General features: G+C 34.6%; 2 protein-coding genes and 1 long non-coding RNA gene across 4 annotated transcripts; all 3 read left to right on the plus strand.

Annotated features, from left to right (window-relative positions):
- Positions 1-3,619: 3,619 nt before the first annotated feature.
- On the plus strand, positions 3,620-4,293 carry LOC110604964 (E3 ubiquitin-protein ligase Praja-1). The gene has a single exon (XM_021743244.2). It carries the CDS (start codon positions 3,620-3,622, stop codon positions 4,235-4,237), a length of 618 nt encoding a protein of 205 aa, XP_021598936.1. The 3' UTR covers positions 4,238-4,293.
- Positions 4,294-5,356: 1,063 nt separating this feature from the next.
- On the plus strand, positions 5,357-8,473 carry LOC110605673. Of its 2 annotated transcripts, none has more exons than XR_006349186.1 (3): positions 5,357-6,940; positions 7,026-7,154; positions 7,228-8,473. It is a non-coding gene; the product is annotated as an uncharacterized LOC110605673 (long non-coding RNA). The 2 variants fall into 2 exon arrangements; XR_006349185.1 differs by having other exon boundaries at positions 5,365-6,940; positions 7,243-8,466.
- A 1,017-nt stretch (positions 8,474-9,490) lies between these two features.
- Positions 9,491-11,354, plus strand: LOC110605668. Its single transcript, XM_021744314.2, has 2 exons — positions 9,491-9,691; positions 10,351-11,354. The coding sequence occupies exon 2, from the start codon at positions 10,673-10,675 to the stop codon at positions 11,216-11,218; it is 546 nt and encodes a 181-aa protein (XP_021600006.1). The 5' UTR covers positions 9,491-9,691; positions 10,351-10,672; the 3' UTR covers positions 11,219-11,354.
- Positions 11,355-27,983: the final 16,629 nt, after the last annotated feature.

The raw sequence follows: 27,983 nt of genomic DNA on the forward strand, positions 1-27,983 counted from the left end.
CCCATTTTCGGCCAAGGTGAGTTTTCCGCCGTCCCTCACCCATTTTTGATGTTCTTCCTCTAAATCTTTCAAGATTTTCACTTGTCTTCACTTGGTTTGGAAGATTTAAGCTTTTGAAACAAGTTTTGGAGCTTTGGGAACTCAGGAGCTCATTTTCGTGGATCTCCAAGTTTAGGTCGTCTCCCTCTCGATCTTCAAGAGGTAAGAGCCGATCTTAAGCTCCTTATGTGTTTTAAATAAGTTTTATGCAAGATCTATGGGTAGAAATGCATGTTAGAGTATATATGATGAGTTTATGGGTTTTGATGCTTTGATGAACAATGTAGCTTGTTATGTGTTGTTGAAAGTGTTGTAGATGGGGTATATGATAGTTTGAGACCCCTAGGTGTAATGTATGTGAAGTATGCATGTGGTATAGCAAGTTTTTTGCATGATTTGAGCTTGGGAGGCGAAATGGGCATAGAAGAGCTGAGTTTCTGCCCTTCGGGAGAAGCTCAGGTTCGGCCGCCGAAGTGACTTTCGGCCGCCGAACCCCCTTTGTGGAGGCAGCATTCGGCTGCCGAAGTTGCCCCCGAAAAGAGACTTTCGTCTCTGTCCAGGACTTTCGGCCGCCGAAGGTGCCGCCGAAAGTGCCTGACTTTCGGATCTGTCCAGGACTTTCGGCCGCCGAAGGTGCCGCCGAAAGTGCCCTGTTCAGCCATTTCATGCATATTTCTATGTGATGTTTTCCTGATGTTTTAGAGGGTTTTTGGGGAGTTTATTAGAGTTACGTTTATGTATGATTGGTCCCTCATTGGAGTCCACCCGTGTAGGTTCGGACCCGAGGAACCGAGGACCTCAGCAGTGAGAAAGCTGCTTCAGAGTCTGTAGAGCTTCAGCCAAGAGGTGAGTGGAATGAACCTTAAGTTTTTAAATAAATGAAATATAACTTTTTGGAGCATGTTCATGCATCATATATGCCATGTGATATTTTAGGTTGTTTGCATTAGTATTCACGAATATGTTGCATTGCATAATATGATGTGGATGCGGATTGGCTATTGGATGATCCTCTAGTCCTCCTATGGTATGATATGATGATGATGATACGGTATGGATTGCCAGTGAGGCTCATTCTACGCCCCTGGACTATGTTAAGAGAAAGACCAGTGAGGCCCATTCTACGCCCCTGGCATATTGGAATGTTATGTTATGTTATGTATGTAAGAGAAAGACCAGTGAGGCCCATTCTACGCCCCTGGCACGATTGGACTATGTTGAGGACTATAGGTGACAATACCATCCTTATGTGATATGTTTGTGATGTGTTGCATTTCATGGAAGCATGAACTATTTAATATATGTTTTCTCTATTCTGCTCACTGGGCTTTATAGCTCACCCCTCTCCCCTAACCCCAGATGTGCAGGTACAGGGTAGACCAGGAGGTTAGCCAGAGTATGAAGTGATGTTATGTAATAGTTAGATTGTGGACATGAAAATTGTATTATGATGTAATGTAAAAGAGTTTTAAGTTATGTTATGTAATTTGAATATTGAGGATAGAGTTGTGCTTGACCAATACAGATTGTTAATCCCATTTGTATGTACATGGTCTTTATGATATGAGATATGAGGTTATGTTTCAACCAAGCTTATGTATGATGAGATACCCCATTGGAGCATTTGATGAGGGCTCCAGTGGAGGTTTATGTTATGTTTATGTTTATGTACAGGTTGAGCTTGGTTGTTATATGAAAATGTTTACAGGTTTATGAGTACTGTTGATCATGTATGGGATTAAGCAGGATTACAGGTTATGTCAGGCTTGCTACGGTTCCCGGCGGCCTTATGCCGATCTGGATCCTAGCACCGGTAGCGGTCCGGATTTCCGGGTCGTTACACGAACTCATTCCGAATCCGATTAAAAATTAATTTAAATTATTCGAATCCGTCCCAAATCCGATTATTATTATTCGAATAAAATTCGAACCCATTTAATTTTATATATTTTAATTAATAATTTATATAAAAAATATTTTTCATTAATAATTTTCATTTAAAAAATTTAATATTTTTAAACAATATTTAAATTTAAATTTTTAAATAAAAATATATAAAAAAAATTTATAAATATTATTGTAAAATATATTTTTTATATTAAATTAATTATTCATATAAACGGGATTTGGGTAGTAGGTACTGTATACATAAAATTTGAATTCGATTCGAACCCGGAACGGATATTATTTTTAAAATCTGAATCCATTTCAAACCCGATTATAACTATCTAAATTCGTTGTATTAGTATTCAGTTGGATCGGATACCCAAAAATAACGATCCGTTGCCATCCCTAATCATAACATTTAGAGGACCACTTTATATGTGTTTTTATATATATATATTTTTTATATTTTGTTTATGCAGCCTTGTTTTTGTTGATGGACGGGCAATTATATGTTATAATTTTTTTTATAATTATTGTCTATGCATTAATAATTGTTAAATATATATATTTTTTTATTAGAACTTATAAAATTACTCAATTTATAAAAATTAAACTTTATTAATTCAACCCATTAGATAACAATTATTTTATTTAAATTATTCTATTTATGAAAATAAAATTCAATAAAATTTTAGATCTTTGTGAATTTTAAAATTTAAATTATCAGTTAATTCAATTGATTTGAATTTAATAGTATTAATTATTAAGATTATTATTTTTGCGCTTTTACCTAAATGTTAAGTAAAGTTTGAGCAAAACTGTTTTATCATTGTATTTCAAATAATGAAGAAAGGTAAGTTGAGTGATATGGACGGCTGAAGAATGAAGTTTGTGCATAATTCATGGATATATGTGATGAGAATCTTCAATATAATTTTTTTTTAATAATTAATTTACTTTAATTACATTTAAAATCTGTTATTCCTGCAAAAATTACCAGCAATACTAAAATTTCTTTAGAAATTAAATAACAGTTTTGAAATCTTTGGTGAATTATTTGACTAAAAAATATATGCTATAATGTGCTAAAAGATTGAATCCAATAATAAATTTTCTATATTTTAATTTATCAATGTGCATTTAAAATTTTGATATAAATAGTAGGTATATTTTTTAATTAGAGAATTTATTAATAAAATTCAAATTATTTTTTTTAGTTTTCCTAAAATTTTTGTTCATCCTTTTTTTACACTATATTAATATATAAATAAATTATTATAATTTTATTTAATTTTTAAAAATTCTTTCAAAATATTTTTTAATATTTAATAAAATTTAATGATGGAGGGAGTAATTTTTATTTATAATTACTTAATTTTGAAATTTGTTTTATTTTTAATAAGATTACTCAACTTAAATTTATTTATTTATTATTATTGATTTGAATGTTTTAAGAAATTAATTTGAAACTGAAAGACAAGTGAGAAGAAAAAAAGTCCCATATTCTATGCCGTTGGGATCCGCATTAGCGATTTATTAATTAAGGTAGTTACTCTTTGGTTGATTAAAATAATTAAAACAGCATTAATTAGCTTTTAAATAAGGTTGTTATATTATTTTTCTATTTTAATTACCACCGGCAACTTACAATCCACCAGCTTTGATCTGTTTGTTTTTTCCTATACAAGAATCCATGGATCTCGAAATCTATTGTCGTGTGTTTCGAGTTCCAGACGCCATCGTTGAACCAGACGATGATGCTTCATTCTCAAGCAACATGGTTTCCATCAGAGTCATAGTCACCTTCATGCCTTATTCCGATTCAGAAACGGAGGAAGAAGAGGATGATGATGAAGGTGAGACTAGTGAGCGTACGTTCCTAGTGGAACGGCAGCGTTTCTTGCTTGAAGAAACATCCAGGTCTACTGTACGTCAAATTTTTCTCGACATGAATGTTCCTCCTCAGGAATTCTGGATAAATTACATTCTTTGTGACGTTCGTCATTATGAAAGATGCAATGTGGGTTCTGAGAAGGTGTTGCATTTGGAGGTTGAAATTGAAGTTCCCGTTCAAACACATACCAGTGATGGTTTAGGTCCAGTGCCTGCAACTAAATCTTCCATTGATGCTTTGGAGACTGTGAAAGTTGAAGGATCTGTGAATCAACGGTGCTCCATTTGTTTAGAGGAGATTTTAATTGGTTCAGAAGCAATTTGCATGCCATGTTCACATCTTTATCATCGTAGTTGCATATGTAATTGGCTAGAAAGGAGTAGAGTTTGTCCAATGTGTAGATTTGAGGTTGTTTAGTTAGTTTTTAGTATGTAGTTTTTTTTTTTTTTTAAAGTAAATTCAGTATGTGCTGTTTTCTTTTTCCTCCTTTCAGTTTGCTTGAAAATTAAAAAACTTCAAAACTCCCTTTGCATTCGGTTCTGAACAGAATATCAGGATTTCAATAACAGGAGAATATAGTGTGGTTCAGAATCTTAACGCACCATTGATTTGGAAAATGAAGATGGAGAACTGTTGTAACAAGGGAAAGGGTCAATAAACTCCCTGTATTGCAAGTGGTAGTCTGTGAAATTCTATCCATTAGATAATTAACCATTACTGTAAGCTCTTTATACTACAGACTTCCACACAATGACAATTTCCTTTGAATTTTGTCACAGCCTGTCATAAATTTTTACTAGGAATAGGCACTCAACTGATCCTGTACAACGAAATATTTGTTTCTTGATTAGAATTCTTTCATATTTAATGGGATGTGTTTCTGAGAATTGTCAATCTTGATAATTGCCAATCTAAAGGGTAACAGCTAGATTTCGACCAATTCTTGAGCATCTTATGTTTCATTTTATTTCCTGCATAATAAATTTATCCATGAAAGTCGAATATCAAGATTTCATTTAGTTGTGAACATGAAATGCAAAATACTTCTGCACTTCTATTATTCTGAATTGGACCGGTTCAACTTGAAAATAGTGAAAACTGGATTGGTTAACCTTAGCTTAAAATCCAATTGGAAACCTTCTGTTTTGTTTCCGGATCAAAAGGGGAAATTGAATTCTTTGTATTCCTCACAATGAATGCTGGGACTGCAACATCTAATTACTCCCACTTTCCCTGTCCCATGAACTCTTTTTACTCATATTAAAGAGGATTTTTGAGTTGAAAGTTTGTAATCTTTATGTTGGAATACTGCATACTTGATACTCCGTTAACTATGTAAATATCACATTAGGAGATTACAAACTTTCCATGTATTTCTAACAAACAAATGATTGTGTAATTCTGAGAAAACCTTTTGGTGACTGATAGTGACACTGAAATTAAAATACTATATTAAGGCATATGGAAAGCTGCCAACCTGGGCCATAAACATTCAACTACTCTGCACTAAGAGTCTTACTTGAATTCTTTAACCAATCAATTACAAGCTTGAGCCTTCAAATTCACAGTTTCCCCACAGGAGGAAGGGTTAAAGATTTGATCTTTATCTTGAAGTAGTGAAATGGGAAATCATGAAACCAATGGGGAAACTGAAATCCAACTTCTTCTATCTGGCTGTTTGCGGCACCTTGATCTTTTGTTCTCAACAAATTCTTTTTGAGCTGAAACCATATTAATGACACCCAGAAAATAGTTTCACCTGGTCAAAAATTTAAGCTAGGCTTTTTCGCTCCTACTGATACTGGTTCTACATCAACTACCAACTCAAATGTTCCATATTTAGGAATATGGTACCAAAATATGCCAGTCCAGTCTGTTGTTTGGGTAGCAAATAGAAACAATCCGCTTACTTCTTCTGGATTGTTGACATTTGATGAGGATGTAGAGCTTGTCCTTCTCAACCAGACAGGAAGCATTATCTGGTCATCTAATTCCTCACATGTTGCAAGATGGTCAGTTGCACAGCTGTTAGGCACCGGAAACTTTGTTCTGAAAGATGCGGAGAATGACAACACAGAGAACTGCTTATGGCAAAGTTTTGATTACCCATCTGATACATTGTTGCCTGGCATGAAACTTGGTTGGAACAGGAAAACTGGCTTGAATCGACATCTTACATCATGGAAAAGCTCAAGCGATCCCTCTTCAGGAAACTACACTAATAATTTGGATCCTCATGGACTTCCTCAGATTGTTCTGCATAAAGGAACCACTAAGGAGTTTCGTACTGGACCGTGGTATGGGACTCAGTTTAGTGCTCTATCAGCTCTAATGGCAAACCCGGTTTTCCAAACCAAATTTGTCTCCAATTATGATGAAGTGTACTATTCCTTCATCATAGAGATAACATTATTACAAGGTTTGTTTTGAGTCCGCCAGGCTTTGTCCAGCATTTTTCTTGGAATAATAGACGTGCTAGTTGGAACCTCACGTTCACAGTCCAAGGAGACCGCTGTGACAATTATGGCCTTTGTGGTGCTTATGGTATTTGTAATATCAGCAATTCCACCACTGTTTTTCAATGCATGAAGGGCTTTAAACCTAGATATCCCAATGACTGGGAAATGCTAGATTGGTCAGGTGGATGTGTTCCAAAGAATCCACGTGTTTGTGGAAATGAGGGGTTCATAAAATTAACTGGAATAAAACTGCCAGATGCGTCAGAATATTGGGTGAGTGTAAGTACGAGTGTCAAAGATTGCAAGGAAAAGTGTTTGAGGAACTGCTCTGCGTGGCTTATGCGAAGTTGGATGTCAATGGTACTCGCAATGGTTGTGTTACTTGGGCTAGAGGGTTGGTTGATACAAGACCAGTAGCTGAATATGGTCAAGATCTCTACATAAGAGTGGCAGCTTCAGAAATATGTAAAATTCCGATGTTGATAGACCTGGATTGGTCTTCCAGCAAATTACCATACTTCTCTTTGCCTCTGCTGATTTTGCAGAATATCAGATCAAGCACTGGCTTCGTCCAGTGCCAGGTTTAAATGGTCCTGCTCTAGCCTCATATGGGGTTGGAATTAAGGCCTGATCTTACTGCAATATCTCATTTGGTCACTTGGTTAGTCGAATACATATTTATTTTAACTGTTTTTATGGTGTTTAAAAGACTTAATGCTGTATATGATCATGATTCTTTATTTTAGAATTAGATAATGATATAGAAGCTAAACGAAGGAACATAGCAACTACTGCAGCCATATCAGTGTTTTCAGCTGTGATCATCGTGGCTTTGATTAGCTGCTTTGTGGTTTGGACAAGGAGAACAAATATGGGTAAGACTTCTAATGTAATATATTCTTGTTCAGATTAATGTTTAAATCAGTCTCTGACATTTGTTCATTTTAGTAACCAATCAATCAGATAATAAAGTCGCTGTTAACGAAGATGACGGTGAGGATGATGACCTTGAGCTCCCAGTATATGAATTTTCGTCTATTCAATTTGCCACCAATAACTTATCTGTTGCAAATAAGATTGGAGAAGGGGATTTTGGGCCTGTTTACAAGGTAAACTTCTGGCACTGATTGTCTAAGACAATTTCTTCATCTTCTGTTCTTATTCATAAAGTTTGTATGAGTACTTCAGCAAACTGCATAGATGTGAATCGTTGTCAAATAAGACTTCAAACAAGTCCTTCGAATTGTTATACCAATAGATATATCTTGCCATCTTGGGGAGACTTTCTTGCCTTTTACAGGTCAGCAGGGTTTTGCAGAATTGAAATCAGACTCATTGATACAGCAGATTTAAAACCAAGTTAAAGTTCACAATTTAAATTTAGTTTCAGCTTGTAGCAAATTCTTATGGACTTATTTTATCAACAATAATGGAGACTGGTAAAACAATCCTTTCATCTTTGGGATTTAAAACCTATATACAATTTATTTTTCTTGGTTTTATTTCTAGCTAAGAGGAGTATCTCCCATTCTTAGAAGGAGATTTGGCTTTCATAAAATTGACATCTCAAGTAAGAAAAGTGTTCAACTATATACAATATGAAGAAAATTTTTGAGCTGGGATGGTTAATTAGCACTTAACACTAAAAAGAAAATCAAAATAATGAAGTATTGTGTGTTTTATAACCTAGTTGATTTTGGCATTTAACTGAGCAATTGATTAGAGACTGATTAGTGAGCGGATCCTAAAAAGGCTAAAAAGAAGGCTACACAATAAGATTTCAATTTGATAACACAATAAATCCTAAAAAGGCTACAAAAGAAGCAACATAATTATTATATTCTTCTTGATGGTGATGGTGAAATATCATGGGACATGTAGGGTTATATTATCGAGCAAGTTGTGCGCATTGGATCAAAAGAATTTCATTTCACTGCCTTTTTATTGTCCACAAAAAAAATTATGCTTAGTGTAAAAAGGGAAATGCATTTGAGTAGAACTCTCCCCACCAGTCTAAATGCAATCCTGCAAATAATCATTTACTACTACATCATTTTCCATTCAAATTTTGATTAAATTTGAGCTTGCTTTCAAGGGACAAAATGGTTAGAAAATGAGATATTGTGTGGGGTGAAAATATCATATTTTGTGGATTATTTAGATATTCTCTGTTATTATTGTTATTCAAATATAAAAAATAAATTAGGCACTTATATAAAATAAAATCATTTATACATAAAAGACCGAATCAATATATTTTTATACCACACATTAAATGGATTGATAAGATATATATAAAAATTTTATTAAGATTCGATCTCTCCTCCTTAAATATTTATCGACATAAATAGTTAATTAATTAATTAAACATTTAAATTAACATTATAATCTATTTAATATTTAAATTTATAAAAGTTATATTAATAAATATAAATTAATTATATTATTGATAATATATTAAAAAATAAAAATTGATCACGTATTTATGATTATATTTCAAATTTTGCTACCTGTCCTTGAACTTTTATAAATTCATAAAATTAGATGAGTATAATTTTAAAATTTTATGAAAATTTAAAGTTTAATTATCAAAATTTTGAATACAATTAATAATAAATTGAATTATTTCTGATTTTTTTTATAAAATAATCAATGATATAGTTAATTTATATTTAATTCTTATAATTTTTATAATTTTAGGTGTTTAATGAATTATAATTTTAGTTCAAATATTTTATAATTTAATATAAAACAATATAAGTGTATAAATATATATTTCAGACTAAAAGTTTAGCATGATATGATGGATATTCCGTAGTAACTAGTAAATAGAGTATAGGATTTAGCATATTTGATTAAGAACAAAACAGATAGACTCTTACTCTTATTTGGTTGAAGTTGATAGCTAGAAAATTTTATATTATTTCTGAAATATAGTATAATGAATAAATTTATTTTTATAATTTTAAAATTTAATATTTCAATTACTCAACTTTAAAGTCTTTCCATTTAAATTTAAAATTCTTTCATTAAAAAATTTTATTAAATCAATAATTTAAATTTAAATTAAAAAAAATTAAAATATAATCTCAAAAATATTCTTATTATCATTAATAAAAATCCCCCGCAGTTCAAGTTCTCAAATTCTTTTTATGATTCTCTGTCCTCTTTTTTTTCATTATTTATATCTAACTCATCATTTAAAACTACAAAATTTATATCTGAAAAATTCATTTTGCAATAATTGATGAGGTGACGGAAGACCGGTTGGTGACATAAGCAACAAGTTTCGTTGGTAGAGGTGCAACGAGTGGCAGGCAATAGAACCACTGATGCGAGTGGGAACAACAACACGAGCAGGAGGCCAGTAAGCAGCAGGCACGACAAGCAGCAGCATCGAGGGCAACAAAAGGTTGTTGATTTTTTATTTTCCATTTTTGATAATTTAAATTTTATTTATTTTAATTTTTATTAGATACGTTGAGTTTAAATTTTAAAATCTATTATAATTTTTATTTATTTCTGAAAATTGAGTTTATAATTTGTATTATTACTTTTTTTTTTGAATTGGTATTATTACTTTTGTTTATAAATAGATTTTTGTTATTTCAATTGTTTGATTGCGGAAATTTCAAATTTTAATAAAATTAAATTTTAAAAATAAAAGTGTTAAATTTTAAAAAATTTAGTTAAATTATTTTTTTTTCACTAATAATATTTTGTATCGTGATATTTCTTATTTTGATGATATTATATTTTAAAAATTTAAGTATTAAATTTTAAAAGTAGAAAGATATACCTTAATTCATAAAAAATTAAAATAAAAATGGAGAAAAAAAACCCCTAATAGAAATTAGGGGATGAAATTACCAATATTGTTTGTTTGCTCCAATACGCATGAAATGACCTCAAGTTTACCATTTATTATTAGATTTACCTTGCTGCAAATTTGCAATAATGAGAAAAAATTCACCCAATTGAAAACGTTGTGGAAAAGCTGCCTCAATTTTTTATTTTTATTTTTTAATTTTTGGTTTGACAATAGACAAACACCCTTTTTGTCTTGACCAGAGTCTCCAGTGGAAACATGTCATTGCTTCTGCTTCTGTTCCAGCAAAAAAGCAGAGTGGCAATTCCAAAGCAATGGCATTTCTGTGCACGCCAAGCCCAAACAAAAATATTAGAAACCAACATAGCTTCAAAAAAAATCCTGAGTTGAAGCAATCATAAGGTAACTCCACTCTTTGGCTCCTTGCAGCTAAAGCATGTTTGCTTGTCTCCCCTTTCAGCTGCCTTCTCATTAGTCATCAGTCACGTCCTCTCATCATCAGAGCCAAAAGAAAGATCCCACCACAAGCCATAAAGAAAAATTTCAAATATAAATCTCCTGCTTATGTGTCTTCCCTCTTCATTCTTCTCAATGGATCATGTGGAAGAGAATGAGAGTCCATCAAATGGAAGAGCGCATGAAGATGATTATACGCAGAAATTTGTCTTTGCAGTTGGAGCAACTCTAGCAATGGCATGCTTAAAAAGCATTTTGGTGATGTTTTTTGTCAAGCAATGGCCTGCCAGGGTCTTCTTAATCCTCAATATTGTTCTCTTAGCCATTTTCTTCACTTCCCTTCGTTCAAGCTCAAGTGAAAACCAGGAAACTAGATGTAATGCAGAGGTGAATATTCAAGAAAATAAGAGAAGAAAACAATGTGGCTGGTCTGCAACAGCCAAAGCAAACAGTGAATGTCAGGAGATGGGTAAGAGGGAAAGGGTTGCAGAAGAGATAGAACAAGCAATTAGAGTTGAAAGCGAAGATCAGAAATTGTCAAAGGAAGAGTTAAATGAGAGAGTTGAAGCTTTCATTGCAATGTTTAGGCAGCATTTGGTTTCTGATGCAAGAAATTGTAGAAGCCAGTTCCTCTCTAGGCCTAAACAAAGCTGACCCTTGTACCCTTTCAAGGGAAAGATTTGAAAGAATAAAGGCAAGTCTGAGGATGAAAATGTAGTTATTGTAATTTCCAGGGTTAGATTGCAATTCTTTTGCGCTTAAATTTAAAAGAAAAGGCTAAATTAAACTTTCACGCCTTTATTCATTGGAGATGTTCAACTTTTTGTTCAAATTAATCCAAAAGTTTTTAATATAAGCTCAATTTTAGTCCAAAAAGAAGATTAACTAAATTTCTCGATTTAGATTAAAAGTGAAATGGTTCAATTTCAGGTGAATATAAGGGTAAATTAAGCATTAATTCATAAAAAAAGTTTTTACTTTTGAAGTTTAAATGTTAAGGGTTTGGGTTAGTTATTTCATATGAATACAGGAGTATGGAAAATTTCTATCTGAACTCAATTCAAGTTCAATGTAATTTTTTCATGGAATTATTTTTTGAATTTATAATAAATTAAGATAAATTCAACTTTAAATTTTAAATTTTATCATAATTTATAAATCGATTTCTATATTTAATTTAAATTGAATATGTAAATTTTTATATTCAGTCCATTCAAATTTCAATTTTTTTCATCACTTTATTACCTTTTAAATAGATAAATTATACTTTTAACTCTTGAATTTTAATATAATTAACAAATCAATTCTTACATTTTTAAAATTGAATATTTAATTTTTTTATAATTAATTAGTCTAAACTCCAATCCTTTCATCAAATGTAAAAATATTTTTATTGCCACATTTTTAAATTAAAAATATTAAAAAATTAGAGTTACATTTAACACTTCAATTCTTCATTTTTCATTAAATAACCAAGTCCCTATTACTTTCACTCAAATTATTACATTCAATTAATTTTTAATACTTTTATCCTTTAATTTCATTTATTAAAGTGCTTCGCTACTTGATAATTTCGAAAGTGCTTACAATTTCAATCATTTTTAAATGGTACTAATTATTAAGTAGATCGCAAAATTTTATAAAAGCTATTTTTAAAAAAATTATGTTTTTCAAAGTTTGTCTACTCATTAATTTTCAACTAATTTTTATGATAAAACAACCATCATCTTATAAAAATTAAATAAATGAATTTGAGGACTTAAGTTTAATTAAAAATATAAAAATTAATCTGTGAATTATATTAAAACTCACGAACTAAAGTATAATTTATGTAATATAAAATATTTTACTCACGTTAATAGAAATTTCAATATTTATAAGAGTATTTTAAATATTTAAAATATTTATTTTCATTTATGGATTATATTACCTAAAAATATAAACCCACCTATTCCATATTTATTTTGTGTACCTCTCTCTATCTCTTTTCATGCTCATTATCAAAGTGCTATGGATCAAAAGTTCATTTGTTGCGATTTGTTATTGAAGTTTGATAAGAATATAGAATTCGATATTATTTGAGAGGAATATTGAATTTGATATTGAATTTTACTAGCTAATGACTAAAGAAAAATAGGAAAAAAATATGGAGTGGGTAGTTTTATCATTTTACACTCTAGTAATAGAAAATTTCAGAATTTTAAATGGGAGAAATTTGAGTTGGGTAAAATCTAAACTCATTCCATATTTGAATAAAAATTTATCTTAAACTAACTCAACTTACTTCTAAATAATATTTAAACCCATATAATTTATAATTTTAATTAATGATCTACATAAAATATAGTTTTCAAGAATAAATTTTATTTTAGAATTTTGATATTCCTATATCACTACAAGAAATCTGGGAATGGAAGCATCACTCATGGATTTTTCCGTTCCAAAAGCCTTCCGCAATGCACCATTTAATCCCTTTTTGATACTTTGAAAGCTGAATTTACAGGACTAAAATGTAATTCCATCTCAAATAGTAGCAACAAACTTTGCCACCGATATTTGTCGCTAAAATGAGTTATGTCATCGCTAATTCATCGCAAAATGTCAAATTTAATGCTCATATATTCTTTCGTAATTTTCGTCATTAATTTTAACGATATATCAAAATATTATTACTAATTTTCATGAGTTCGTTGTAAATTAAAATATTTTTATCATAATTTTATCATAAATAAATAAAATTTTATCAATATTTCCTCTACTTTTATTAAGTGCTATCATAAAAAATGTATCATTTACTAAGGTTAGATTAGTTCTAAATCCAACAGTTTTCTGTTAACTACTTTTCTTCATCATTTTATGGGGGGAGAGACTACTAATGTTATTGGCTGTGAAGATGTTGTACATGAATTTTTATGTGTTGACATAAACTCTTTTCTCATTTGCTCCAATATTTTCTCTCTCACTAGGACTTGTTTTGCATCAATTAATGCAATTATTTTATCAATTGTCATTGTGAGCTCAATTACTTATCAATTGTCATTGTGAGCCGAGAAGATTGACTTTGGTTGAGCAAATTGCAAGAAGGAACTAGATAAAATGAATTTGAATTTTGAAGTCCTAAAACCATACGCTCTTTCCTTAGAAGCCCCACCACATATTTCAATCCATTTTTTCATATCAAACCTGGGTTGTGATTCCCTGTTTGAACTGTATTTATCAACAATTGCACTTGTATCATTTTCATAATAGAGATAATGCAATATATTTTATTATATATCATTAGCAAACACATCTAGTTATGCATTGCAATATCAAAAAAATATTTTTCTTTTTTAAAGAGAAGAAATTATTTTTCTTAAAATAGTTTATTTTTTTTTATTAGTAAAATATGTTTGCATTAACTAAATTTTTTTACTATCCCAAATATAAAAAAAATATAAAAAATATTTATTTTAAATTTTTTTATGAAAATGAATAGAATTTTAGTTATGTTTGGAGAGTTGATTGTTAAATTATATATGCTTTTATTATATTTATTTTTTTATATTTGTTTTAATGCATAGACCTATTTAATCAAATAAAAAAGAAACTGTTAATTTAAAATGGATTTGATTTTTCAATTTGGTTGGATTTATGTGGAATTCAACAAAATTAAGCTGAAATTTAATTTATTGAAAAATTGAGCCTAATTTATCTATTTATCTCGATGTAGGTAGATAATTGCAAGTGGACAAATCTCTTTCCCATGCCCTAAAACCATTTATGTTTTAGAGAATTCTTATGCTCACCATCAGTTCGTGTTACAAACTTGTGATTTGCTAAAATTTAAGAATTTAATTATAAATTATAAAAAAAAATTATTATGCCAAACCCAGCTTTTAACTTTTTAATTGCCAAACAATTGGAAAATCTGTTTTTTATTTTTTTTTTCTTTTTTAATATATGTTTTATGTTGTTGATGACCGCTGGATTTCTCCATTCCGGTCTGGGACCAGGCCCACGATACTAGTCTATTATCTAGAGGCCCTCAAGCCTCGTACATGCATTAGGTCCGGTCCACTCAGTCTGGAGACCGGACTCCCATCAATCTCCTCAACATGACCGGCCCAGCTCTTTGGGCCCGACGAATAAATCCTCTCTGGATTCAGCCCATATCATATCTTCCGGTCCAGCCCGGAATTAGGAAGGAGACCTATCCATCCATCACGTGGGATCACCCGCACGCGCGTCCGGGAGAATCAGGGGCCGTTACGCATGGGGCAGCGATCTGATTTCCTCATACGTCCATATCAACGTGACAGGGACAGGTAGCCTAATGACATACATTCTGTTACACGTCACTAGCAGACAAAAGAAAATTGAAAAAAGGAGAAATAGTCTCCTCTAAGGATAAGTTTTTTCCAGTTTTACAGAACCCTTGTAAAACCCTATTTTTCTGGATCTCAGATCATCAATTGGCGCCGTCTGTGGGAACGAAGGAGATCTTTTCATCACCGGAGTTCCACTCTAAACAAACCCACTGAGATCCACGATGGCTAATCACAATGAAAACAACAATCTTAACACTCCAAATGATCTAAGCTCTGCCCAAGAGGGGCAGCAGTTCTCCTTTTCCAGTCCTACAACTCCAAACAATCAACCACCTATCCCTTTCAACCCCTCGCCAAGCCTGACGGGGAATGTATCCGCCACTGCCTTGTCCAACCAGGATCTCCAAACCATCGCTCTCCAATTACAAAACACCGCCCACTGGCTGGGGCAGATAATGCAGCAACGGGGCCTCAGCACCCCAGTACAAGTGTTGCCGGTGGTGGAAGAGCCCCGGACCAACGAACCTCAACCTACCTTCAACCATCCCCGAACTGTCAGCCAAGAAACCGGAGACGGGAGGAGAAGAGCCGGAGAAGAGGAAGAGCCGAAAGCTCGAGTTCATGGAAGGAGGGTGAGGGAGCTGATAGAGAATAATGAAGTTGATAGCTATTCCGCCAGAACCACCAGAAGAGCGGGGAGCGAGACATGGGAGGAGGAGTGCCGCCAGGAGAAGAAACCCAGGCAGGAAGCGGAGAGCGTAGACCAAAAGCTGCAGAAGATGAGAGAGCAACTTTTGGCTGAGTTAGGGGCGAAGGACCCCAGCCAAACTCTTCTGCCTACCTCTTCACCCTTCTCAAAGTGGGTGCAGCAGGAGACCGTCCCGAAGAAATTTATGATGCCGCCTATGGCCGCATATGACGGAGCTGGAAACCCTCGAGAGCACGTCTTGAACTATAAGACTTTCATGGAGCTGCAGACTTTGTCAGATGCTTTGATGGACAAGGTATTCCCGATGACGCTCTCGGGGCCAGCGCGGGCGTGGTTTAACAGCCTGGAGACCGGAAGTATCAGAAGCTTTGGAGATCTGGCCATTCGCTTCATCAGCTGGTTCATCGCCAGAGTGCCGGCAGATAGGAAGACGAGCTATCTGAAGACAGTCAGACAGAGAAGGGATGAATTGCTTAGGGAATACGTGGCCCGCTTCAATACGGAGGCCCTGCAGATCCCTGAGCTAGATGAGGGCAGAGCAATGGAAGCCATGCAGAAAGGGATGACCTCGCCTGAGTTCTTCGGCTCGTTGAGCAGGAAGCCTCCCACCTCACTAGCAGAGCTGATGAAGAGGGCGGAGAAATATATAAGGCAAGATGACGCCTTAGTGACGAGCAGGTTCGCTAAGGAGTCAACAGACCGGAAAGCCTCAGAAGAAAGGAGGTTAGAAAGGCATGAGAGGAAGCAGAACAAAAGGCCTGAGACCTATAGGCAGCCCTGGGACCGGAGGGACCCGATATCAGAGTAGAGATCGTCTCCTCCACGGATCCTGGAGAACTTAACCCCACTCAACGCCTCCAGAGCCGAAGTGCTCATGGCAGTCCAGAACGAGGAGTTCCTCCAGTGGCCCCGGCCTATGAAAGCAGAAGCAAGCCGACGAGATCCTGACAAATACTGCCAGTATCATCGTACACACGGCCATGACACCAACAATTGCTATCAGTTGATTTCTGAGATTGAGAGGCTGATAAAAAGGGGACACCTCAAGAACTTTGTGAAGAAACCGGAGGGATAAAGGCCTCAGCCGAACCCAGCAGCGCAAACACTCAGGAGAATGGGAGCGGGGCCAGTGAATGATGGGTCCAGTGGGACTATCAACATGATCGTTGGAGGAACAGAAGGTTAAATAAGCCGGTGCAGCAGAAGAGGTACTTCCCTTAGAAAGAAAATTCGTATACTCTGAAAACATGAATGAATGGCATAACGCCATTTTTTGCAAAGCAATGTTATCTCTATTACTGTGAGTATTAATTCTCTCTGAAAAAGAAAGAACAGATTCCACAAGACCTCAGTCAGGTAGGTGGCCGGACTCCGAAAAGGCCCCCGGCACCACAAAACCGGCTGAGATGACGAAGCGACAGTAAGGCTAATGAGCTTGAATCTTGCACAAGACCTCAGTGAGGTAGGTGGCTGGGCTCCCAAAAGGCCCCCGGTACCACAAAACCGGCTGAGATGACGAAGCGACAATAAGGCCAATGAGCCTGAATCTTGCGCAAGACCTCAGTGAGGTAGGTGGTCGGGCTCCCAAAAGGCCCCTGGCACCACAAAACCGGCTGAGATGACGAAGCGACAGTAAGGCCAATGAGCCTGAATCTTGCGCAAGACCTCAGTGAGGTAGGTAACATTTACAGTCTAATCACCCACTCTACTAAAGGAAAAACAGTACAACGGATTCCTTAGAAAAATTACGAAGCACATAGTTTAAGTGTTTCATTAGAGGTAAGAACAGCTCAAAAATAAATGAAAAACAAAAAAGAATTCAAATAAGCAAAAATAAAATTTCATTAAAGGTAAAAGGAAGTTTGCAATCTAATCATCTAAGATTACTGGAGGGAAGATTGTCCTCAAAGGATTTACATTTCTAGACATTTCACTATCTACATTGCTATTCTCTACACTAGCATCTGCATTACTGCTTGTGGGAGGTCTGGCGCCCCCTTGCTCAGATTTCCCACCTCTCACATAGAGTACAATCTCCAGCCCTGGAGGCCCGGTATCTTCGGCAGCCCTTTCATCCTCTTCTCCTAGCTCAGTGTCCTCATCAGAAGGCCCAGCTGAAGTGTGAGAAGTTCCCTTGGGCAGGGGCAGGTCATCCTCCCCGTAGAGTATGTTCTCGCCATCAGAGTCCACCTCAGCAGCTCGGAGCTCTGATAGCAGGGTGGAAGGAGCAAGCCTGGCTTCTCTTAAACCTCGATTGAAACTAGACGCGAATATGTGGAAGCCTTTTTTCCAAATAACCGATTTCATCTCATCAGAGGCCTTGTACTCCGCAAGTTGTGCCTGGCTGGCCTCAGCTATCTTTGCCTTCAACTCAGGAGAGTCCTTGTAAGCCTGAAGACGAGCTTCACAGGCCTGTTCAATCTCCTTCTTTAGCTCAGGGGACTCTTTATACTCCATCAGACGCCTCTCACACTCCAGCTGAATCCTATCTTCAACGAGTCTGGCGTCCTCGAGCAGGGCTGAACATCTATGCTCCAAAGCCTTGACCTCATGGCTGAGCTCTTGATTGTGAAGTTTATATTCTTCTGCCGCTGAGACCAAATCTCTGATACGATCGGAGCTCTTACTCAGCTCCTGCTCGAGAACTTCTACACAAGCTAGTGCTCCCTCCTTCTGAGCCTTCATCTTGTCAAAACGAGCTTGAGCTCCTTCAAGATCGGCCTTCATGGCATCGTGCTGACGCCGGGCCTCGTCCCTCTGACTTATAGCTTCATCCCTCTCACGAAGGGTCTCCACCATGGAGGACAGCTGCTTCAAGACTTCTTCACAGCGGACCTCAGCTGCTTCAAGACTTCTTCACAGCGGACCTCAGCTGCAGCTGCCCTCTCGTCAGATTCCTTAAGAACCCTTCGAGTGTGAGATAATTCCGCTTCCAAGGACTTGACATGCTCCTTCGTCTCGGCAGTCTTCCCGTCAGCCCTTTTTAAGGCCTCCAGTGCTGTATGCAGCTTTATCTGGAGGGACCTAGTATGCTCCCGAGCTGCCGCAAGGTTGCCCCTAGCATCACTAGTTGAAGATAGATTCTCCTCCAGGCGTGCCTCCTCAATCCGGCGATCTACAGATTCCCGGAGAGAATGGTCGCGAGCATCCACCTCCATAAAGAGGCCCATCACCTGATACAAAAAGACAACCATCAAGATAAAGAATTCAAGAAAGCTAAAGCGAAAATAAAAAGGGGAGTAACTTACCATCAAGAGCATTTCCCTGATCGTGTCTCCAAGCTCCCCTCGAGGTTGAGACCGGAACGCAGCTTGCTCCCTAGTGGAACTGGCTAGAAGACCAGCAAGGGCAAGCAGGCATGGGTCTAAAGCCTCTGTGACGCCGCCAAACATCTGCTCCTTAATGATTTCGGCAACTACACTCGCAGGAGACTGATGAGTGATGTCCTCTGCGTTCAAGATGTCGTTGTCAGAAGCAAACATCAGGGGCACCATGGGAACATCCTTTTTCTTCTCAAGAGGAGGGAGAGCTGAAGCTGCTTTTTTCTTCTCAAGAGAAGGGAGAGCTGGAGCCGACCCCTTGGAAGCCCTGGATTTCTTCTGAGTAGGAGCAGGGGCAGGCTCTTTAGAAAGAGGAGGACGCTTACTTCCTACCTTCTCCACTATGACCTCATCATTAGCCGGGCCGGACCCCCCTTCCTCAATCACAGGGGCAACTTTAGTAACGTCCCCCTGAATATCTCCCTCTACCGGGATGGTCTCTTTCTCGCCCCCACGGCCGCTGACGTCGGCAAGGCATATCCCAGGCACCTCCTTAGAAATACCCCCAAAAGGCATAGCCAAATCTTTCTTCGTCAGCTCTACGTTCTCAACTGACCCGGCGGCGATCTTGGAAGTCTCCTTCGCCCTTGGAATTGAGACTCGTCTAGACGCTTGAGCCTGGAAGGATGGAACGGCCGAGCTTGATCTGCTACGGCTGGATGGCCTGGAAGACTTGGCTCCTTGGGAGCTCGACTTAGGAGCTCGGGAAGAAGTCGGAGCAGGAGGTCGGCTAACTGTCCTCGAAGAAATAACCTGGGCCACCTCCTCAGTAGCCTTTGACACACGTTGCCCGGCTTGGAGGGCATCTAGCGCCACGTTCATGCTTTTTCGAGAAAGAACTAAGTTCTTCGGGGGCTTAATTTGGTCCATTTTGACATCAGAAGCTGCAAAGAATACAAAATCAGAACAGGTTAGCATAATCTCCAGTAGAAATCACAAAGGACAGGCAAAATGGTTGGACAGGGCACAATACCCGCATCTTGGATATCCCTAAGATTACAGGCGAACATACACTTCTCTACGTCATACTTCTTGTCGACAGAAGTCAACCGAAGATACCCGACCTGTTCGGTGAGGCTCAGCTGGGGCAGGTCATTGCAACCCAGAGAGACATCCTCCCAGTCGAGCTCCACCCCCCATGACCGGCCGGATTCTTTCTTCAGTGCCGCCGTTTATGGAATCCTTGTAGCCCGTGAGGATGGACAACCCCCCACGGGGGGCAAAGTAATAAAAACAGTTACTTGCTCTAACAAGACAGAAAAAGATCACGAACAGACGCGCCGTGGGCGTAAAGCCCCAGCTTAGGCAAATGGATTCGAAGGAATACATAAACAAGATAGAATTTGGGGACAGCATCCGGGGGGTTATCCCGAAATACTGAAAAACCTCGATGAAAAAAGGAGTGAACGAAAAAGTCAGACCGAAGTCCCGCTGTTTAACAAAAAAGACTATACTACGATCTTTCTGAGGATCTACTAAACTAGGAGGAGGGGAATCCGGAAGAACAATCCTTTTGTTTCGGTGAGGGGCCCGAATAAGGTAAAGAGGAGTATCCAAATACCTCCGGGAAATGAGCTTAGTTATGGTAGAGAGTGATACACGACTCAAGATTAAAAACCTCAGGAAGCTTAGGGATTTCCATGGTGGTAGAAGAGGCGTACCTGAAGAGCGGTATAGCGGATGAACAGAAGAGAGCATAGAAGAACAGAGAGCAGGAGAGAGCAAGCGTTCCGAAGAGACAGAGAAAATTCAAAATGTGAAACAATAATGAGACGAAAAGTTGTTCTGCACAGCTTTGTCCAAGAGCGGCGCGGTCATTATTACTCTCGATATTTATCCCCTCATTGGTCAGGCAATAACCGACGAGAAGGTAAAGGGGCAATTGATGACCGCTGGATTTCTCCACCCCGGTCTGGGGTTAGACCCACGATACCAGCCCATTATCTAAAGGCCCTCAAGCCTCATACATGCATCAGGTCCGGTCCACTCAGTCTGGAGACCGGACTCCCATCAATCTCCTCAACCAGACCGGCCTAACTCTTTGGGCCCGACGAACAAATCCTCTCTGGGTTCAGCCCATATCATATCTTCCGGTCCAGGCCGGAATCAGGAAGGAGACCTATCCATCCATCACGTGGGATCACCCGCACGCGCGTCCGGGAGAATCAAGGGCCGTTACGCATGGGGCAGCGATCTGATTTCCTCGTACGTCCATATCAACGTAACAGGGACAGGTGGCCCAATGACATACATTCTGTTACACGTCACTAGCGGATAAAAGGAGATTGAAAAAAGGAGAAATAGTCTCCTCTAAGGATAAGATTTTTTCAGTTTTACAGAACTCTTGTAAAACCCTATTTTTCTGGATCTCAGATCATCAGTTGTTAAATTCAAAATAAAATAAAAGCTTAACTACATAAAAATTTTACCTCTTTTCTTTATTTTACAATTTAATGTAAATATTTGAAAATTAATAAAATTATTTAAAATTATAAATTTTATTATAATTGTATCTAATTTTAAATTTTAAATTTTAAATTATAAAAATTTTTCTTTACCTGTCTTAATCCAGTGAATAAAAGTATATCATTCGCTAATAGACTCAAAATCAAATCTCCTGTAAAATCTTCAAAGAAAATCCTTAATAAAAAAAACTGATATTTTATCTTATTAAACCATTTATTCTTAATATATTAAATTGAAATGGCAAAGTGTCCTTTAAAATCTTTTGAAGAAATAATTAAATCCTAGTACATGAATCAATTTTTCAGAAAAGTCCATATATATATATATTAAAAAAAAAAAAAGACTAAAATTGACGAACTCAAAAGCTTATACAAGATGAGAGTCATCCAATGCTGTGTTAGTTATTTGCTTTAAAATCTCTTTCAATAAATAACTTTTCAAATAAAATTAATTAATAAACTGAAAATCGTTTGATAATAAATAAACAGAAAACATATAATATCAAGGCATTATAATTGTACCATGCAGTACTAGTGTGTGATATTAAGAATTAGATAATATTTTTTTATATTTTTTTATGTTTAGAATTCTTTAAAAAATAAATAATAAAAAATATTTTTTATTAAATAAAAATTAAATTATTTTTAAAAAACTAACTTAAAAAGTTATTTTTTACGCTTTACAAATTTTGTTAATACTTTTATATATAAAATTATTAATATTTTTTATTTTTTAATTTAAAATTAAAATAATTTATTTTATTAGAAAATATTTTCAACAAATAAATGAAACCTAAAGGCATTTTTCAATGGTAAATTTAAAAGAAAAAAATTATTAAAAACTCATATGAAAATAAATTTAACAATTATTAGATTTAATATTTATATTAAAATTATATACTCATCATTAAATTTTAATTTTAAATTGACATAAATCTAGATATTAATATTTTAACATAATAGATATTAAAATTATGTTCATATGAAAGATCAAGCTTATATTAAATGCAGCAGAAATGAAAAGGACAATGGCAGATGGGTAGAAGGTGATGGAATAATGGTGGCCTTGCAATTATGGATCGAAATAGAAACATAACTAAAACTACAAAGTTAATAATTTCATCTACTTCTGTACTCCAAGGGTTAGTCTGGTGGAAAGTGCATAGCCTTAAAAGGTCTAAGGTTCGACTCCCCCAACCCCCTATTTCAAAAAAAAAAAAATTTCATCTACTTCTGAAAGCTATTGGAGTTATTATTTTTGTGTTTAATATATATTTTTTGCACTTTATAATAATATGTGCATTGAATTTCCATGCTTTTTAGTTTTTTTTTTTTTTCTAAGAGATGCTTTCTAGGTCTCTTGATTATTCATGGAAAATGAACCCTTTTCTGGCCATTGCTTTCTGGAGAGATTGGGCCACCGTCCAATTTTTTTTTTTTTAAAGAATTTTCATAATTTCTTTCTTTTATATTTGATGGTTGGGATGAGAGAGATAGTATTTGGTTATTTTATAAGTCAAATCAAAATTGTTTATAATTATAATGTCAATATGTCATAAGAAAATATTGTTTGGCTTTAACTATAAATTAAAAATTAATTAAAATAATAAAAATTATAAATAAAATACATTTTTCAAATAAAAAATTATATTATCTTGATAAATTTTTTCAAAACATTAACATTACCATCGTTTTAATAAAATTGTCAACTATTTAATTTGAAAAAGACCACATTCTGCTTTTAGTTATTTTTAATAGATCAAGTTACTTTTCTTTAAAAGAAAATTTTATTAAATAACATCTTAGTAGTTCCATTACACAATTAACTATTTATTTTTAAATTAATTTCTAAATTAAAATATATTTTAAATCAAAGGTAAATTTAAATGGTGATATTATTATTAAATCTCTTTGAAAAAATAAAAATTATGATTTTCCTCTAGTTAAGATTTTTTAGATCTATACAACAGAGGTATTTTCTTTTTTTTTTTCAATATAATGATGAATATCTTAGAATTAGTAGATAAAATACTCAAATTCAAAAACTTATCTATTTCTACATGGCATAAAAAAATTAACAAAACTATCTTTCATCGGCTATAGTTTATCTTTTTTGAAAAGAAAGTTAATAGTTAAAGTATATTGATTTATTTTGAGGTTTATTGTTCATGAAATTTGACTAAAAAAAATTAAATCGTAATGCTCTTGAAATGGGTTGCTTGGGTATGTGGAAATGGAATAGACCAAAAGAGAAAGGTAGTGGGAAACTTTATTAAATTGTATGGCACATGGATTTGAATCACACTTTACAATATATACCCTTGCACATTATATAGGACATTCTTGATTTTATGGGTCCACTTATGAAGTTGGGTGATAAAAGAGGGACCCTTTGCCCTTCCAAACCCTAGGAGTGAAAATCTTGTTCAAGAAAAATTAGAGAAAATTGCCTATCCCCGCCTCTTCTTAAATATTAATTAATATTGTTTTATAATTTTTTTTAAGAAAAATATTATGGTATGTTTCGATACATTGATTTAAAATCAATGGATTTAGTTTTGGGTCAAATATTTTAATTATAAAACTTGAGAAAATAAGAATTTGGATTCCAATTAATTAAATTCAAGGTAAAAATAAAAACTTAAAAAGTAATTTTTTAAAATACAAATGCTAACTATATTACTTGAAATTTATATTCAATCTAATAAAAGAAATTACTAAATGCTCATAGGGTGATTCGAATAGAACCGAAATAACCGACCGAATCGATTTGATTTAATAATTTGATTCGGTTTTAAAATAAAATCGATTCGATTCGATTTTATTTTTAAAAATTTCGGTTGGTCGATTCGGTTCGATTTTAGAGATAAAATAGTTCGGTCGAACCAAACCGACCGAATTAGCCTTAAACGCTGCGTTTTATGATAGGGTTATATCACTTCACTTCACCACTTCCCTAGCTCCCATCCCTCATACAGCCACGAGCCACCTGCCTCCCTCTCTCTCAAACCTCAGTCTCAGACTCTCAGTTGAAGCACCCACGACTCTTTACCATTCTCGTCCCTTCTCCGTTCTCATCCTTCAGTTCAGTCCCGCAGCCACGGCCATCCACCCACCCAGTCGTCAGTCCCACAACCACTCATCCAGTCATCAATCCCACAACCACTCATCCAGTCGCCAAAACCAGCTAGAGTCTCCTCTCCGTCCTTCGCGTCTTCAGTCCCGCAGCCATGGCCACCCACCTACTCACCAAAGCCAGCCAGAGTCTCTTCTTTCCATCCTTCGCGTCTTCAGTCCCGCAGCCACGGCCACCCACCCACGCAGTCGCCAATCCCGCAACCACCCACCCACTCGCCAAAGCCAGAGTCTCTTCTCTCCATCCTTTGCGTCTTCAGTCCCGCAGCCACGGCCACCCAATCACCAGTCTCGCAGCCACCCACCCACTCGCCAAAGTCAGATTCTCTTATCTCCATCCTTCGCGTCTCTCTCTCACGGCCATCACTGTGGCTCGCGTCTCTCTCTCACAGGCGTCGCTCGTGGCTCACATCTCTCCCTGACGGCCGTTGCTCGCATCTCACCCTTACAATCGTAAATTATAATTTTGATGTTGTTTGAATTATTTTATAATTTAACTATTATTTTGATTAAGAATATTAGGTTAGAAGTTGTTGATTAATTTAGATTTTATGATTAATTGATTGGATTTTATGATTAATTAAATATATTAGGTTTAAATCAATTTTTATTAGGTCCAAATTATATTATAATTCAATGAAATTAGAGAAAGGCTCAAAAATAGATTTCGAACCAAACCGAACCAATTCGATTCGATTCAGTTTGATTTTTTATTTTATTTAGTTCGGTTCGGTCTATAATTTAAAAAAAATCAGTTAAATCGGTTTTGACCAATTCGATTCGGTACCGAACCAAACCGACCGTTGCACACCTAAATGCTCACCTCAATTTTAAATTAAAATTCTTTTTATTAGACAAATAAAATATTTTATTTTCAATTTTTAAATTTTAAATTTAATACTTGAAATCTTCCAAAATTAAATTATGTAACTCAAACACAACCTAGCTTATTTTATTTTCAGCGGTGTTATGATAGAGTATTGGAGAACCTTTTTTTTTTTTTTCTCAAGCCATGAACTCTTTTGTTCTTAATGAAAAATTTGTATCCAACAATTTTATCATAATTATTGATCATGATAAAACGTGTATAGATTCACTAGAATTAATAGTTACATCAGTAAAATTATTATATATACATGTATAAAATGATTGATTTTTTATGAGTGAAATTAACCAATTTATCGTCGAAGTAGGAACAAATAAATGGTGAAAACTTAGTAGTAATAGAAGTTTTGTGGGACAAAAGTATGATTTTTTACATTGATTAGACATAAATTTAATATTAAATATAGACATTTACTCAATCCTCCACCTATTGAGTAGATGAACAAAGTTAAATTCCATCTATTTTATCAAACTTATATTTACTTTAATGTTAAAACAATATATATTTATATCTATAAACTTTACGCTTTAAAATATTTATGTCTGAACATCAATAAAGCGTGTTTTCCACATTTATTGATAATTTTTTTGAACCATATTTTAAAGTGAATTTAGATAATTTCATTTTATCAACATTATTAAAGGTAAAAATAAAAATAGAAAGGCCGAAAAAAAAAAAAGGTAATAAAGGGAGAAAAGCACAAGGTGCAGGTGCCATAAGTGCAGTGGGCCATGCGACCAAACTACTTGATTGGGCTGATGGAGACCAGAGAATAGGGTTGTGGATAAGAACTTCTCAAACATGCCTATAAATAAATGATAGAAACCAACGAAGTAAAACTTAAGCAGGTATTTAACCAACCCCAATAATTGGCTTACTCTGTAAACGATTGAGCCCAGTTATGCAAGAAGCACAGCCCCTTTGGCTTATAGCTGTATTATCGTGAGTTCAATTACCATATACGACACCGTATGTGGCTATCCAATTAGTTAGAACTGGACCAGGTCTGTTTTACCTCGAATTTCGTTTTTAAAATGGTTATTTTGACTCAAAGTTCAGGAAGAGGCCAAAATCAGCCCTTCAAATTCTCTCCGTTTAGATTCAGTTTTGCCTTTAGTCTGATTTCAAATTCAATTCTAATTTGATTCTGGTCTAATTACAGGTAATCATTGAAATTCCTTTAATGAAAGTTTAAATCAAAACCCAACATATCAATTTCAGTTCAATCCCAATCCAATTCAATATAGAATTATATTAATTTCATTTTGAAACCAATCCCTAGCAAAATTTACAATTAGTATCTGTTGAGGCAGAGCCACAACCTAATACAAGAGATAGAGGAAAATGAGGGAGCTAGGAAAATAAAATAAAATAAAAGAGAATAAAGATCTATTTGACATTATTGTCAAAATTGTTGTTTAAAAAAATACTTTTTAAAATATAATAGTTAAAATATATTAAATATTAATTTAAAATTATTTTTTGACATAATTTAGTAAAAATAATACTAAAATAGTATTTTTCAAAACTATTTTTTAATAGCATTTTTTATGTTTTTTTTAAAAAAGTTTTTTTTTTTTTTAACTCTCCAATTTTAATACCAAACAGATTCTAAAAAACATGGGATAAGAGATTGGGAGAGGTACGGACAAATGTTAACCCAGACTATGAAATCCAATATAATGTTTGCTTTTATTTAAGAAAATGATAATGATGATGATTTTAGTAGACTATTTCACTAGAAAACTTTAGTAACATTTACATACTGACATCAAAAAAGGGTATTATAGAAAAGTTAAAAATTCATCAATAAAAATAAAAATGGTAGTATTATTTTTGGACACTAAAAAAAACTACTATTTATAGACAGAGAGTACTAAATTATTTTTGTAATTTATAAACTATATTTTTCCATATATATTAAGTATAGGTCTTATTTAATTTAAATGATTTATTCGCTGAAAAATTTTATTTTTTAAATAATAACTTCATTAAATTAGATAAATAAATTACTTGAAAGGTTTTTAATTTTTCAAAAAGTCAAAAAAATTGATAAGACTAAACAAATAAAATTGTAACACTGATGACTTAAAAGTTTATGAATTTAGTTACCAACCAAACAATATCAAATATATAAAAAATTCTAATAAATAAATCAGTATTTTAAGAAAGAAAATAAGCTAGAGTTGAGGATGGTTGAAAAAAGTAAGCAAACAAGATGCATTAAATTCAGACTTCATGATAATGAATCCTGTTAACATTGAGCAATCATGAGACTCACGAGAGTAAAAATTGCCCGAGAGTGACAAAACTTTTTGCACAAAATACAAGGAGCATAAACGTAGAATAGGTTTATGATGATCTGATTAAGTAACAAAGTTAAAATGCAAGACATGACGGAGTAGACCCATATGCATATCATATGTGCTAAGCTAGTCTAACCTATTTGGTCCAGCTTAGCTGTATCCATATAATATTAGATTGTTTTGACTTTGGACATGTAATAATAATAACAATAATAATAACTAATAATCATGTCATGTAAAAAAGAAAATCCACGGAACGTACGTGACCAGCACCACCCCGAAACCATC

The sequence above is a fragment of the Manihot esculenta genome, chromosome 17 (genome assembly GCF_001659605.2).
Source record: "Manihot esculenta cultivar AM560-2 chromosome 17, M.esculenta_v8, whole genome shotgun sequence".
NCBI lineage: Eukaryota > Viridiplantae > Streptophyta > Magnoliopsida > Malpighiales > Euphorbiaceae > Manihot > Manihot esculenta.

Excerpts from the sequence above, each read along its gene's own strand:
- LOC110604964 (XM_021743244.2), top strand. The coding sequence starts at position 3,620 with ATGGATCTCGAAATCTATTGTCGTGTGTTTCGAGTTCCAGACGCCATC.
- LOC110605668 (XM_021744314.2), top strand. The coding sequence starts at position 10,673 with ATGTGTCTTCCCTCTTCATTCTTCTCAATGGATCATGTGGAAGAGAAT.